A 16,475-nucleotide genomic window follows, 5' to 3' on the forward strand; every position below is an offset into this window, starting at 1 on the left:
GAAGGTAATCTCAGTAAGAAGGTACCAAAAGCAGGGAGTGAGGGTGGGGTTGGAAGGTGGAGAAGGGCCTTCTGCAGAAGGTGAAATTTGAGCTGGGCCTTGAAGGAAGCTAAGAGATGTATGTAGCAGGGAAAGTATTTCAGGAATGGGAGAGAGCCAGTCCATAAAAAAAAGCAATAATAGCATTTCAAATCAATAATATTAGCTTATATTTATTTAATCCTTTATGGTTAACAAAGCACTTTTCTCACAACATACCTGTGTGGTAAAAAGTGGACATATAATCCATTTTAAAATGAGGAAAGTGAGGCACAGATAGAAAAAATAACCAAACACAAATCAATTTGATTAATAGATTCAAAAACAGAAAAGGTAATGATTAGCTAAATTTTATATAACCTTAACAGACCCATAAGAGGAGACAGACAGATTGTATGTTGTCTTGGGGAGGAATGGGGAAAATTTAGAACTTCAATTATAAAAGTGAATGTTGAAAACTAAAAACAAATTAATTTTTTTTGAAAAGGAGATAGAAAAGAAGATGAAGGAAAGAAAGCAGAGACAGAAGTGAAGAGAGGAGGGAAAAAAATTCCTTGCTCAGTGGAATAACTAGTAAATATGAACACAAAAAAATTATTCACTGGAATTTATTATCATTAGTTAATATTTTACATACTTTGGTCTCTGTGACTGTCCATGGCATGAGGTTTCATCAACCCCTTGGAGTCCACTGCTGGAGTCAAATGCTTTTGAAGCTTCGCTCCTCTTCACTAATATAGGAACAAAATTAATAGTTACAGAAGTGATTAAAAACATAAAGATAACTCTATTTAACAGTAAAGATTTAAAGAGCAAAAATATTTTAAGGGATTCAGATTTACATGCACCATACAAAGCTATTATTGTATTAAGAAATACTTTAAAGGAAATGAAGCTGTTTTTAAAAACAATATACGATTTTTTCCAAAATAAAAATAACCATGTGGTCCTTTAAGGAAACATGGCACTGGAGTCTTAGAAAAAAAATTTTTAAATGGAAACTTCATAAGAATTTTCTTAAAAATTCCTCTATTTCCTCCAGTATCATAGCATCAACCTAGAGTTAGTGAGTAGGCATTCCAGATGCCAACTAGTTCAACTCATTCATTAAGGCCCATGGAGGTCTAGCCCAAGGTCACATAGGCAGTGGCTATCACAGGCAGGATTTGAGCCCAGGTTTTCTGACTCCAGAGCCAATGATCTTTCTACTGTATCTCCATGCTTGGTGTCATTTCTATTTTTGACAAGTACCATCTCAATCTAATACACTCTGTATATGTGTGGTGTGCACGTGTGCTAGGGGTGGACTGGACATGATATCAGCAGAGATCTAGGCTCTAATTCAAATTCAGACACTTAGTCAACGTTTGACACCAGTCCCAGTTTTCCCATCTGTAAAATGGGAATAAAAATAATATTCACACTATCTTACAGGGTTGTTGTAAAGAATGTTCTTTGTAAACCTTTACTGAGCCACATAAAGTGAGTTATTAGTCATTAGACCTTTTGGATCTGTGATAAAATTGTATTTAATGTTTCTTACCTTGTCGGAAATCTGGCTCAGAAGAAATAATAGATGGACTTTCACTGGAAGTACTATAGATATCGGTCTGGTAAGGTTTGTATCTTCGAATTGGTTCTAAAAAGATACAAAACAAAGTGTGATAGCATCAGGACATGACCTCTCTATTCAAACCATTGCCATTCTAAGATCCAGTGGAAGATGAATCTAAAACTACAGAGTGAGCAATTCAGGATGTGAGAACATTTGAGAACCATAATAATGATAATGGATAGGGAACTCAGAGGCCAATGAGTCCAACTCTCTCATTTTACAGATGAGGGAGCTGTCCAAGGTCACAAAAGTGGTGAGCATCTGCTATAAGACCCATACCTAGGCCCTCTGCTCACGGTACCATGCTGCCTCCCTTCTAATGATAATAGCTGACATTTATACACCTATGTATATACAAATATATGCATATTTATGTGTGTATATATATACATACACAATATACAATATATACAAATATATGTATATGCGATATATATCTCACTTTAGGGTTTACAAATAACTTTAAATATATTATTTCACTTGATACTCCCAACAGTCTTGTGAGGCGTTACTGCCATTTTTCAAAAGAGGCTGAGAAATGTGAAAACAAGTCAGTTATTATCTGAGACATTATTTAAGCCTGTTCTACCCACTGGGCCACCTTGCCTGAAGAAGTCATCATACCTTTAACCTAACTTGGATAAACTTTTTGAATAAGCACCATTTTAATGAAGTATATAGAGAGACTATAAGACACACATAGACTGACAGATTTGGTATAAACGTTGACTAGATTTGATGAACTGCTATTTTCATCTCTTTTTAAAAATTATCTGTTTTAAAGATGGCTTGCTGGGCCGGGGAGGAAGGAATAATATATCCAGATAAGAAAGTGATTTAAAAACAAAAGATGGCCATATAATTTTGAAAATTATGCATAATATAACTGCATTGAACACATTCCCTAATAATTTAGAAATTAGAATGATAATAAGGAATCTCAAAAATAAAAATTCTGTTGATTTCTATTTAGCTCAAAAATCTTTTAAGCATTGAAACACATGTTCTTATTTCATTATTTTTTTTCATAAAAAGGAGACTGTTAAAAATTTTTTTAAAAAGAAAAAAAAGGAGATTGTTCTCTCAAATGACCTGTCAGGTACAAAGAAACAGTGGGGTTATTTATTTTTGGTCTTTCTCATTAAGGTAACCACACTACAGTGGTGCTACCGTGAGATATAACATAGGTAAAATACCAAACATTGCCATAATGATAATCACTTCATATTTCTATAATGCTTAATAGTTTATAAGGCACTTAAACACTGTCTCATTTGATCCTAACCACCACCTTTGCGAGTCAGAAGAAACAGACATGCCCATTTTAATATTAGGAAAATTAGTTAATTTGACCAATATCATGCCACTAGTAAGGGGGTAGTAGTCAGGAAGACTCAAAGGATGTGAATTAATGAGTCATCATCTGACTTCTTATCCACCAAGTTTCCTACTTTATCATACTGCTCCTTTCCCCCTTCTACATTTATTTTTTAATTTTTTAAAAAATTTATTATTATTATTATTTTTTTGAGGGGGTAAGGCAGGGCAATTGGAGCTAAGTGACTTGCCCAAGGTCACACAGCTAGTAAGTGTCAAGTGTCTGAGACCAGATTTGAACTCTGGTCCTCCTGACTGCAAGGCTGGTGCTCTACTCACTGAGCCATCTAGCTGCCCCACCCTTCTACATTTATAACATTGTTTTCAGAATCTAAATAAAAATGGCAATCAATAATGCTCTGTGCCAAACAACAAAGCTACAAAGGAAAGCAAGAACACAAGCCCTCTTTGAAAACAACATGTAAGATTTATCGCATAGGTTTTGTATTTAAGTTTAAAATGAATAAAAAATAAAACACAATCTTTGCCCTCAAGGAGCTAACATTCCGTCAGGCAGACAACACATAAAAAGCAAGGCATAGACAAGGTATGGATATATACAGTGTATACAGAAAGGAATCTCACAGGGAATGCACCCAAACTGGCTGCAGGACTAGCCCTCCTACCAGTGGCTGCCCTGCCCTTAACTTAGGACAGAATGGGGTGAGTCAGGCTAGAGGGGGCGCCAGCTACAGAAAAAAGGCTTCCTGAGATTGGAACAGAGTCTTATGGGACAGGAATCAAGTGAGAAGAGGGGACAGCCAGTGAAAAGGCTCACGATCAGAGGCAAGCACTTCTGTATCTTATCAAATAGGCCAAAAGCAGAATTCCACTGACGCCACGTCAAAAAGGTACCAATTTCAAACAAAAAGAATGGAGCATAGTAAGGTGATTCATCGATCTGAAGAAGGAACCATTAATGATCCTAATATTGTCATCTCTTAGCAGTAACTCTGTTTCACATATATGAACATGTGAATGTTAAACAAAAATATGACTTGTATAATGTTATACGTATATGAGAATATATGTATCTATGCATACATATATACATCTGTATATATATCCACATATATGAAATATGAATTCTAGCATCATAAACTAGTCCTTTCCCTGACAGTTAGTGCCCTAGAGCAAGGCCCTAATGACATGATTATCAAAGCCACTTAAGGGATCAACCCAACTCCAGTCTTTTCCTTTTGTATTACAACCTACAGCAAGTTGCCAAGTTGATATTCACAAAGCACAGGTGTGATCACATAATTTCACTGTTCTCAAGACATTTCGGTGGTTACCTATTGCCTCTAGGTTAAAGTATAAACTCCTCCATTTGGCATTTAAAACCCTTTACCAATGGGTACCAACCATATTCCAGATTGATTTCTCACACCCCTTCCCCCAGTCTCTACATGCTTATGCATTTTATTCTGCAGACAAACCCACCTTATTTGCTGTTCTCTGTACATGTTACAATACTTTCAGTCTGCATAGTTTTGCACAGGCAGGCCCCCATGCCTACAATGTTTTCTCTGTTTAATCTATGATCTTAGAATTCTTTCAAGTTCCATCTCCTGTCGAAGGCCTTCCCTCATTTCCCTAATAGGTAGGGACCTTCCTGCCACCCACTCCCAGTAGAATATAATCTTCTTAAAGGCAAGGAATATTTTATTTTTTGTTTTTTAATTGCTTAACAGAGTGCCTTGAATTTGAATATAACCAGTGCTTATGAGTACTTGTTGAATAAATGTGTACATAATATGTACCATGCATTTAAGTGTATATACAAGGCCCCACTGAAACTTGTCTCTTCCTTCCTCCTTATAATTAACCAAATTCTCTTCCTTATAGCATAACAGCTTTAATCAGAATAAAGCTCTCAAAGAGTTAAAGAATCATATAACCTCTGAGTACTCCAAGATTCTTCATGGTCAGTTCATGCCTGGGAAATCCTATTCTACCTATCTCTACTTTGATCTTCCCTAGTATTTGAAAATGCCTTTTAACACCACCCCGCCCCCCCCCCCCAAAAAAAACTTAGACATGCCATAAACTGGTCAAAGTGAATTTCTGATCCTAGCTATGAAAGCAAATGGAATAACTACGAAACTACTGAAAACTCAAAACTCAAATGACAGCAACACGCTTTTTAGAATTGTTAGAGGAGAACAAATGTCAGGAACAGTCCCTCTCTTGTGCGTTTTGTCTCTCTTCCTTCTATCTTCCTATCATTTCTCTTGCTTTCTCCTACAACTAAAATGGACTCTCTGTTTTTCCACATTCCACCCCCCTGCAATGATCCCTGTTTACCTGTAAAAGTGGCTCTACCTTCTTTTAAAACCAATTAAGGTATCATCTCTTCCATGAAGACTTTCCAGATCTCCTCCCAAGGGATCCCTCCTCCAATATCACCTGGTTGTTCTTTTTTTCCCCTTTAATTTAATCATATTATCCATTGTTATTATAGTTGTTTCTCTCCTATTAAAATGTAAACTTCTTGAAAATGAGAGAGGCTATGTCATATCAACTTTTTATCCACAATACCTAGCACACTGAGTTAAACATTGGTGATGCTTAACAAATGGTTGTTGGCTTGAACTTAAAAGGTTATCCAAGTCAAAGTTCTTCTTCCAGCAAAGGGAAAGACTAGAAAAGACAGAAAGAACGGAGTCCACCACCTTTTTCAGTGCTTAATTATCTTGACAATGAAGAAATTCTTCCTTTTATCTAGCCACATCTTCTCTTGCTGAAATTTAAAGGCGTTTCTCTTATTTGACCTCTGTGGAAGTGGAATATGACAAGTCTGTTTGCTCATGAAAACCCCCTCTGATATATGAACACAGTTGACATGCTTTGAAATTTCCTAATAGAATCTATTTGGTATTTTCTTTATAATTACTATAATTATAATTTATCTGGATCATATGTCATTTTTTCTGGTTTTTTTTTAACATGGAGAACAAAATAATCATTAAACACAATATTCTTAGAAGAGTTTAATCAAAACAGGGTGGGTAATTTGAGAATTACTTCATGGTCTCTATATAACACACTTCTATTAATATTAACAAATAACATCTTTGTGTTAAAAAATAATGTTAGCACCTTTTTGTGATATTTAATCATTCAACTTGTGAGTATGATTCCTATGCCATGCTCTTACTTTTTTTAAGTTGAATAAATTTCAGTTATCTATGTCTACACGATTGCATCATATTCTACTATAATGGGCTATAACTTGAAAAAAAGAGACAAAAATGGCTAATAGGGAGTTGATGACCAATATAAGAGAGCACCAAATTGTCATAATCAGTCAAGTCACTTAGCCCAAATGAACTGCATCATTTCGCATGGAAAAAATTGGCAGACATAAATGCTGAACTGCTTTTAGTAATAACTGAAAGACTATGAGTGGGAAATGTACTGAAGGACTAGAGAAGGACAAATATTGACATGATTTCCAAGGAAGGTAAGAGAGTATATAAATTATGTTAGTGAGTTTGACTTTGATTGTTGAAAAAATTCTAAAATGGATGATTAAAGGGATGGTTGATGAAGACCTAGGAGAGGAGGTAGTGTCTACAGAGTCACTATGGTTTTATGAACAATAGGCCGTGACACATTAAGATTATTAATTTTTTTTGACAGGACTCTTGAATTGGTAGATAAGTGGAATTCCATAAAGTTTATCTAGATTTGATAAACTTTTGATAAAGTATCTCATACTATTTTTATGGAGGAGATGAAAAGACATAGACCGCAGCCTCAAGGCCACATGTGGTTGTCTAGGTCCTCAAGTGTGGGCCTTTGACAAAACTCAAACTTCACAGAACAACTCAAAGGGCTGCACTTGCGGACCTAGAGGGCCACATGTAGCCTTGAGATAGCAGGTTCCCCACCCCTGGACTGGATGATAGCACAAATCACATGGATTAGAAAATGGTAGAATGTTAAAAATCAAAGAGAAATCATTAATGATTCAATATCAACTATGCAAGATGTATCTAGTGGATTACTCCAGCTGTCTGTTCTTGGTTCTCTACTGTTTAACATTTTAAGAATGACTTGAAAAGAAAAAGGATTAGATGCCATGCTTACTAAAATTTGCAAATGACACAAAGCTGAGAGATGTATGTAACACACTGGATGACAGGATCCAAAAAAACTTGCTTGACTACATCATTGGGTTAAATTGGAAAAGGTAAATTTCAATAGAGAGAAATGTAAACTCTGGAACTTGGCTTCAAAAAATCAACTGCAAAAGTACAGGATGAAAGAGGCAAGGTTAGGAAGAATTTTGTCTGAAAATGTTCTGGAGATTGAAGTTGATGCAAGGTCAATGAGCCAGCAATATGATAATGGTAGCCAAAAAAGTTAATGCAATCTTGGATTGCATTAGGAGAGGCTTAGTTTCCAGGAACAGGGAAGTGACTGTAATTTTGTACTCTGCCCTTATCAGACCTCAGCTGGAGCACTGTATTCAGTTTTGGGCCACACAGTTTAAATAGAACCTGTAAGCAGCAAAGAGGCAAATTCTGGCTTCAAAACAGGAAAGATGATCTAACAATGGGAGCTGTCCAAAAGTGCAATGGGCTGCTTCCCTTTGGAAGTCTTCAAATAGAGACTGTTGAGTACATCATAGTGCATATACCTTTTGGGATATGGATTGGACTAAATGGTCACTGAGGTCCATTCCAGACAAGAAAATCTGTATGTACCATTTCTCTAAAATAAGCCAAATAATAAAATATGTAGAGACAGTCTGACATAATGGTTAGAATCCTGGGCTTAGAATTTCAAAGACCTATTTTCAAATCCCACTTTTGCCACTTATTGTCCGACCTGAGGTGAGTCCGTTAATCTCTGTGTTCTTAAGACACTTTAAGAGTTATCGACTAAATCAGAGATGGATTGTAACTTGAAGTTTCCATATTAGGAGTTTCCATATTAGCAGCTTCCCCAAGCTGGTGGAATAATTGACTCTTTCCATATTCACATTAACCAAAAATAATCTGAATTCCATCAATTCAATATATAGTATATATACTGTACATAGTAGTATATATAGTATACAGTCTATAGTAGACAAATGATAAATATGTTTTGATTTATTGGCTAGGATAACAATACATGTAGCAATGTTATTCAAAAATACCATACATAAAATAAATGTATATTTTATTTAACATACTTAATATGCATATACAGCATCTGACCTCATTTAGATAACTGAAATCGCTGCTTATGACTTTAAAAAAAATCCCTGTGAAAGATCAAACTGGAAACATAAAAAAGAAAAATTATTTTGTCAAAAATTTGTTGTGAGATATCATTCCACATTATATTAATCATCATTTTTTGATATTGAAAAAGAAATATGGATTGAAGTTAGTGTCAATTTTTAATAAAAAATGATGAGCATAAGGCTTATAAAATTCCATTTCATCCATAGGATTTCTCTTTTAGATATTGCACTGATAAGTTTTGCCCTTTATTCATAGTCTGATGTTTTCCTAGTTTAATGACAAATATATGTAACTTTCAAGATGAATGTACTAAAGAGAATGAAAGACAAAGGAGTGGCTGATTACATAATGCAGTTGCATAACACAGATTTTAAACTTTTCATAGGAAGGAGCAAATTTGGGCAATAAGAGGAGCTTGCAACATTAACAGAAGAGAGTTAACAGTCTGATTTTCACATAAAATAGACTGCCTCAAAGTCCTCTTTCTCAACGAAGACATCTTGAACTGTCTTTTGTTTTATCAAGGTCTTTGTCCTTTGTCCTCTTGGTATTTATTGTCTTGAGAGTCCGAGGCAATGAAGATCTTCAGAATCACTCCCTATCTACGTCACCCTATCATCAGGAATATACTCTCAGATCTCTAGCCATATAAAGAACAATGGCTAGGGAGATATATTGTAATTACATCACAAGAAAGAGAAGGGAGAATGCTGAAGAAAGTCACTCTGAAAATAAGCAGTTTCTCAGTCACTGATTTAGAAGTGAAGAGAAAAGACATTCTCCCTCCTTTAGGGGAGCATGGAGTAGTTTACCTGACAGATTATATGGATAAAGGAAAAATTTATGATCAAACAAGAGAAAGAGAGCATGATGGGATATAAAATGGATAATTCTGATTATATTAAATTAAAAAGCTTTTACACACACACACACACACACACACACACACACACACACACAAAATCAATGCGGCCAAGATTAGAAGGAAAGCAGAAAATTGGGGATTTTTTTTTTTACAGCAAATGTCTTTGATAAAGCCCTCATTTTCCAAATACACAGAGAACTAGGTCAAATTTACAAGAATACAAGTCATTCCCCAATTGATGAATGGTCAAGGAATGTGAACAGGCAATTCTCAGAAGAAGAAATCAAAGCTATCAGTAGTCATATGAAAAAAATGCTCTAAATCACTATTAATTAAAGAAATGCAAATTAAAATAACTCTGAGATATCACCTCACACCTATTAGATTGGCTAATATGACAGAAAAAAAGATAAGTTGGAGAGGATGTGGGGAAATTGGGACACTAATGCATTGTTGGTGGAGTTGTGAACTGATACAATCATTCTGAATATCAATTTGGAACTATGTTCAAAGTACTATAAAACTGTGCATACCCTTTGACCCAGCAATACCACTACTAGATCCGTATTCCACAGAGATTAAAAAAAAAGACCTATTTGTGCAAAGATATTTATAGCAGCATTTTTTGCGGTAGTAAAGAATTGGAAATCAAGAGCATGCTGATTAATTGGGGAATGACAGAACAAATAGTAGCATATGATTGTAATGGAATACTACTGTGTTATAAGAAATAACAAGGATGCTTTCAGAAAAATCTGGAAAGACTTACATGAACTGATGCAAAGTGAACAGAACCAGGAGAGCATGCTAACAGCAATACTATATTCAACTGTGAATTACTTAGCTATTCTCAGTGACAGAATGATCCAAGACAATTCCAAAGGACTCATGACATAAAATGTTATCCCCTTCCAGATAAAGAACTGATGGAAGTCTGAATGCACACCAAAGCATGCTATTTTTTGACTTCATTTTTTTTGTGGTGGTTTTTTTTTGGGGGGGGGGGGCTGTGTTTTCTTTCACAAAAAGACTAATATGGAAATATATTTTGCAAGACTGCACATGTATAACCTATATCAAACTACCTGCTGTCTGAGGGAAGGGGGAGGGAGAGAATTTGAACCCAAAATTTTAAAAAAATGTTAACATTGTTTTTACGTGTAATTGGGGAAAAAGAAAATTTTTTAAAAAAAAGTTTAGTATCTAACCTACAGTCTTCCTGCTACTCCAACACTTGCCCTTCTACTAAGGGACCTCAACAGACACGTTGATGCTCCCTTGAAATCTCTAGTCACCCAATTCCTCAACGTTGTTAACTCCCATGAATTACTACTTTGTCCTACCTAGGCTACTCACAGGGATGATCATTATCAAAATTTGGAAATTACTTTATTCAATTATAACCTACCCTGTTCTGGGTCATCACCAGTCATCTTGACTCTTGTCTTGCCACTAGACTCCGATGACTCTCGAGGAGAGGGAAGCCGATGACTTTGAGTGGCTCTGCCTCACTTAAATCCAATTCATATACAAGTCAAGACATCACCCTTGCGTTGTCATTGGAGTTCTTCAACAATGAAGGACAAATAAAAACAACACCTATCCTGTCATTCCATCCCTCCTCCTTTATTCTCACTGAGACCTGCAGGCCCTACACCACATAATTCTCTCTCAAGCCCCAGCTCTGGCTTCGCTGTTTTAACCAAGAGTGAACTAGTTCGATGTTGCATCGTCTTGTCCCCTAGCCCTGTGTTACTCAGGGCTTGACAAAACACAGCAATGAATTGTGCTCATGATCCACCTCTCCCTCTCCCATTCAGTGGGCTGCTAATCAGAGTCAGGGGAAGCCTTGTAACTATGCCGAATGAATGAAATTTGCTTAGCTTGTCTCAAATGAGGCTTTGTTTTTCCGAGGCTTTCGTTTCTCTATAACTGCTTCTCTATCTTACCCTCTTTCGTAGAGATTCCAAACTTGTTCTCCATCAGATGGTGAATTCCTTGGGAACAGGAAGTGGGTTTTACCTTTTTTCATATTACAAGGAATTCACAATCTAATAGAGAAGCACAGCATAGGTACTTAATGAATGCTTCTTGACTTGATTCCTCAATCTTCCCACACCACCTCCTCCTTAACTCCCACTTCCACTCTTTCTGCAGAACGCAATGCTTTTTATAATTTATTGAAAAAATAGAGGCAATTTTCTTTGAATGCCCTTTTACACCCTGCTCTAATCTCAATACCCCCGATATCATCCCTCATTATCTCCACTTTCATTCTGGTCTTCTGTGAAGAGTTAGGGCAGTTAATACCATCCTCTGCCTTCTCTCATAACCCATACCCACTTCCTGTTCTCTCAACAATTTTCAATCTCTTTATATCTTACTGGCTTATTCTCTGGTCTCCCCCATGGGGAAAAAATCCCCTTTTGATTTTGCAATCCTCAAGCCATTGTCCTATTTCTCTCCTCTTTCAGAACTAGGGTGTCCCAAGTCTCTGTCCTGGGCCTTCTTCTCTTTTTTTTCCATGCTTTCTCTTGGGACCATCATTAGCTCCCAAGGGTTCAATTATCCAGCTCTAGACTCACACGGCTAACCACCTAGGAGACATTTCTAACCATATATCACCTTGACACCTCAAACTCAACATGTGTGAAAGAGAACTCGTCATCTTCCCCTCCCTCTCCAAAGCTACCTGGTTTCCTCCCTTTCATATTTCTGTTGCGGGCAGCATCACGTTTCCATTCACCCACACATATATTCTCAGCCATCTTCCACTCCTCACTCAACACCATTTATTAAGCAATTACTATGTGCCAGGCATGTGCTGGGAAACCAAAAAAAAAAAAATCAAAGCATTCTTTCCCTTAAGGAATAATTCTATCAGAGAAAACAACACACACACACACACACACACAATGTAATTGTATGGGAGAAACACTAGCAGCTGGGAGGATCATGAAAGGCTCTGCAGAAATAATGCTTGAGATGAGTTTTGAAGAAACTAGGCATTCTAAAAGGCAAAGATAAGAAGGAAGTATACCCCAGGCATGAGGGCCAACCAGTACAAAGAAGAGGAACAATATGAAGGCCTGTTTTCCTGTACTATTGGGTTCATTAAGGGGAATAATATGTAATAAGACTAGAAAGTTAATTACATGAAAGTTATAAAGGGCTTTAATGCCAGAGGAGTTCATATTTGATAAGACATAAGAGATAGTAAGAAATCACCTACTTGCTATTAGTGAGTTCAAGTCACCTGGCCCAGAAGAACTATATCCTTGGATACCAAAAGAAGTATCAGAAATGAATGCTAAGCCACTATCAGAATTATCTGGAATACCATGGAAAAGAGGAAATGTGCCTCAATATTGGAAAAAGGTAAAGATTGTCTCAATTTTCAAATAAGATAAGACAAAAATGCCCGCAAACTATAGGCCAATGAGGTTGACTTGGATTCCTGAGAAAGTTCTGGAAAAAATTTTAATTTTGTTGATTGGTTGAGAAATGTCTCCTTATCTCTCTTAGACTAGAAGTGCAAGCATCATTCATATGGGCCTGATTCTGCTCCTGATTAAAGGGCTGGTTCACTCTTCCTTAGGCAGCCTGGTGGCCCTCTACTCACAAGGGGTCGCCATATTGGTGTCCTTTCCACCTATTGCAATGAAATGGAGAATCGCCCATCTCGTGCAATCCACCAGCCTCACAGCTCCCCCAAATAACAAGCATTATTACAGCAGTGAGCCACCACACCAACTGTCTACAACAGATTTTTAAAAACTGATCCATAATTAAACCTCATTTCCTTTTGGGACAGGGATGAAGGGAATTCTGCATTTTTTTAACCTAGATTTTGGCAAAACTTCCATAATAAAACACATTATACTATTATAATGGAGAAAATTTCAAATTTGAACTAGACTATGATTCAGAACTGATTTGGAGATGCAAACTAAAAAACAGCTGTCGAGAATTCAATGTTAATAACACAGGAGGTCTCTAATCGAGAGGTATGATTAGATGGAAGTTTTCCTGAAAATGGTATGAAAGCCAAAAAAGTTACTGTAATTTTGGTTTGCATTGGAGACACAGTTTCTAGGCATAAGGAAGTGACTGTCTCTCTGTCAGACCTCAACTGGAATACAGTTTAAGAAATCTACCGATAAGGTACACAGTAGCTAGAAAAAAGCCATCAGGATGGTGAAGGACTTCAAGGCCATGTCATCTTAGGATTGATTAAAGGAAGTTAGAGTGTTTAGCCTGGAGAAAAGAGATAGGGGGAGGGGGAGAGAATAGCATAGCTGTCTTCAGGAATTTAATCGGCTGGCATCTGGCAGGGATTTATCTCATTCTGTACAGTCCCAGAGGACTGAAATGAGTGGAATTTGCAAAAAACAATGATTTAGGTTTGATAACAGTAAAAAAAAAAATACTTCCTAAGTACAGTGGCAGAGGCTGCCTGGATGGGCAATGGTTTCAGCCAAGAGCTTTGAACAATAACAAGGTATGTTATGGGTGGGGGGGGGGGGGAGGTCCTTTTCCAGTATGATACATTCTAAACCTCATGTTCTGTGATCTCTGATGTAACAGAGTCACTGAAAGCTATTAAGTGGGTGATAATTGTACTTTAGGAAAATCTCTTTGGCAGCAGTGTGGAGGATTGGCAGGGAGATAGGAGAGCCCTGAGGCAAGGAGACCAATCAAGAGGTTTTTGCAATCATCTCAGGGGGAGGAGATGTAGCCCTGGACTCCAGTGTTAACTTTGTGAGTAGGAGGGAGGGGAGACATGCCGTGGAGACTTATCAACTGGACATGTGGGGTAGGGAAGAATGAAGAGGCAAGGACAATAAAACATCAGCAAAATAACATTAGAAAAATCATACACTATGACCAGAACAGATTTATACCAAGAATGCACACGTGGTTCAACATAAGGAAGACTAAATATAATCATGTTAATTATATAAATAGTAAAAAATATGTGATTATCCTAACAGATGCTAAAAAGGCATCTTATAAAACCCAACACACATTTCTATTTTTGCTGGGCCTTAGCTCTGGGAAACAGAGTATCTCCAAAATGTCTTCACAATACTATAGCTGTCTTCAAATATTTGAAGGATTGTCACATAAAATTAATTTGTTGTCCTTGGCCTCAGAGAGCAGAACTAGGAAAAGAACAGGGGGAGGGAGAAAGTACCAGAAAGGAAAATTTTGCCACAATGTAAGGAAAAATCTTTCTAATAATTAGAGCTAAGTAAAATAAAACATAATGGACTGGCAGAGGGGAACTGGGTAGTTAAGAATCATGAGTTCCTTATTGATGGAGTTCTTTTGTCAGGAATGCTATGGTGTTCATGAGATTCAGACTCAGGCATCTGTTGGGCTTAGAAGGCTTTTAAGATGACTTTCAATTCTGAGATTCGGTATGCTACTAGAAATGTATTCTCTTCTTAAACCTCACCTCCTTCAAACTCTGTCTGGGTGATGAAAAGTGAACTAGCCTAAAGTCAGCAGAGAGTGAAATAAGAGAGAAAATCCCAACTGGCACATTAAGCCCTGGACAATCCAGAGCTGACTGGACAGGAAACTAGAGAGAAATTTAAAGCCTGCTCCCCCATGCCTAAAGCCCATCCCTCTGCTGAATGCCTACAATTCAGGTCCACGTGACTGAGAAACTGGTCTTTCAGAGCACTAATCCTTCTAAAGATCACATGAGTTATCTGAAGTAAATACTTTACATGTCCTAACATATCACCGTAGTTTTATTTTCAAAATTTAGAGGCAGTTCGAAGGACGGGAACGAGCACTGGTTGGAAGTTAGCCTTTAAAGGAAGTCACAGTTTCGCTTGCCTTTCTTTGTCAGTAAAATGAGAAGATTGGAATGAATGATTTCTAGAGTTCTGTTCTGGCTTGAAAGTCCCACATACTCATCGCAGCTCCTAAGAACCAAGGATGCCAATTGTGGAAACTGTCTAGTATATTATTTAATAACTCATGATGCTTTAACACGGAGGTATTTAAAACATAAACAAAGACATACGTACCAGCTAAACATTCATTCCTCTGCTTGATTTTAACACACATAAAAAGCATCTATGAAAATTTCTTTTGATGAGAATCAAGTGAACTAATTTTATATAATCTTTCCCTATTTTGAACCCTAAATTCTTTACTTTAGCAACCTAAGCCTTTATTTGCACAAAGTACACAAATGAACACAACTTACTATGGAAAAGGGCAAGATAGAACAAAACTAATACATTACTCAACTATGTACCTAAAAAATGTGATTCATATCAAATCTCAACTTCAAACACACTACAAAGTATATGTGATTTGAAGAAATGTGAAAATTCCCCTATAACAGTGGTAGAATAATTAAGGTGGTAGTATTTCCATTACAAAGCCAACTTGTTAAACAATGTTTAATTTGGACCTAAAAATACATTCTAGAAAGATAGACCTGTTTTTTTTTTTAATAGAAGTAGTTTTGCACAAATTATTTTCTAGGACCATAAACTTGTCAGTTAAACATAAAAAAGAAAAAAAGATCATTGAAGCACTTTTTTTTAAATACAAAGAGGAGAAGGAAGGTAAGAAAGAAATCAACCTGGAAAGCAGGTCAGCTTTTAAATTACATGATGAATTTATTAAATGTTTCTAAAGAAAGAAAAGCTATACATAATAGAGATTGAGTTTCATGTACAAACCTCCTTCTGTTCTATTCTGTATGTGGAAATCCTCATTTATATTGCATTTATTAAGTTCAAAATTATTTATAAATCAAAATGAAAGGTGATTTCTTACCCTACCCTCTTTGTTGGCATGGAGACATGGGGAATTTGGGGACATCATCAAGTGGGGAACTCCCTTCAATGTGCAGATTATCAGCTTGTCTGTAATTTAATTTTAAGAACAGCCTGGAATATTGAGAGGATCGGTCAAACTGCTAGTATATTTCAGAGGCAGGACTTAAGCCCAGGTATCCCTGATTCCAAGGCCAATCCTCTATCAGTTATGCCATGCTATTCTATTACTTCTATTACAAGAGGCTGCCTTGTTTTCCCTTATATCACTTGTACTATTAAACACACATACCTCAAATCTCCAAGTTACGCATTTGGAATGGATAAAACTCATCAAAGAAGATGACAGAGGTTACTTCTCCCATGTGATCTATGGTAGTGGACCACTTTCTGTCCCTATTAGGATGGTGGCTTCTAAAGAAGTGTGTGAGGCAGAAAGGGCTTGAGAAGGAGGACTAGGAGCTGAATAAAAGGGAGAATAAAAACATGAAGGTGTTTTGGAAACCTATGGGTTTGTAAAGAAAGCCCAA

The 16,475-nt window shown here is 36.7% G+C and overlaps 1 protein-coding gene across 1 annotated transcript in view; it reads right to left on the reverse strand.

Annotated features, from left to right (window-relative positions):
- Positions 1 to 16,475, reverse strand: part of PTPN13 (protein tyrosine phosphatase non-receptor type 13) — a 206,378-nt gene that overhangs the window by 108,358 nt on the left and 81,545 nt on the right. The window contains exons 8-9 of the mRNA XM_036763757.1: positions 1,583 to 1,678; positions 677 to 770 (exon numbers count right to left, since the gene is read on the reverse strand). Coding sequence (XP_036619652.1) covers positions 677 to 770; positions 1,583 to 1,678 — 190 coding nt within the window. The remainder of the gene's footprint in view (positions 1 to 676; positions 771 to 1,582; positions 1,679 to 16,475) is intronic.

The sequence above is a fragment of the Trichosurus vulpecula genome, chromosome 6 (assembly GCF_011100635.1).
Source record: "Trichosurus vulpecula isolate mTriVul1 chromosome 6, mTriVul1.pri, whole genome shotgun sequence".
Classification (NCBI taxonomy): Eukaryota; Metazoa; Chordata; class Mammalia; order Diprotodontia; family Phalangeridae; genus Trichosurus; species Trichosurus vulpecula.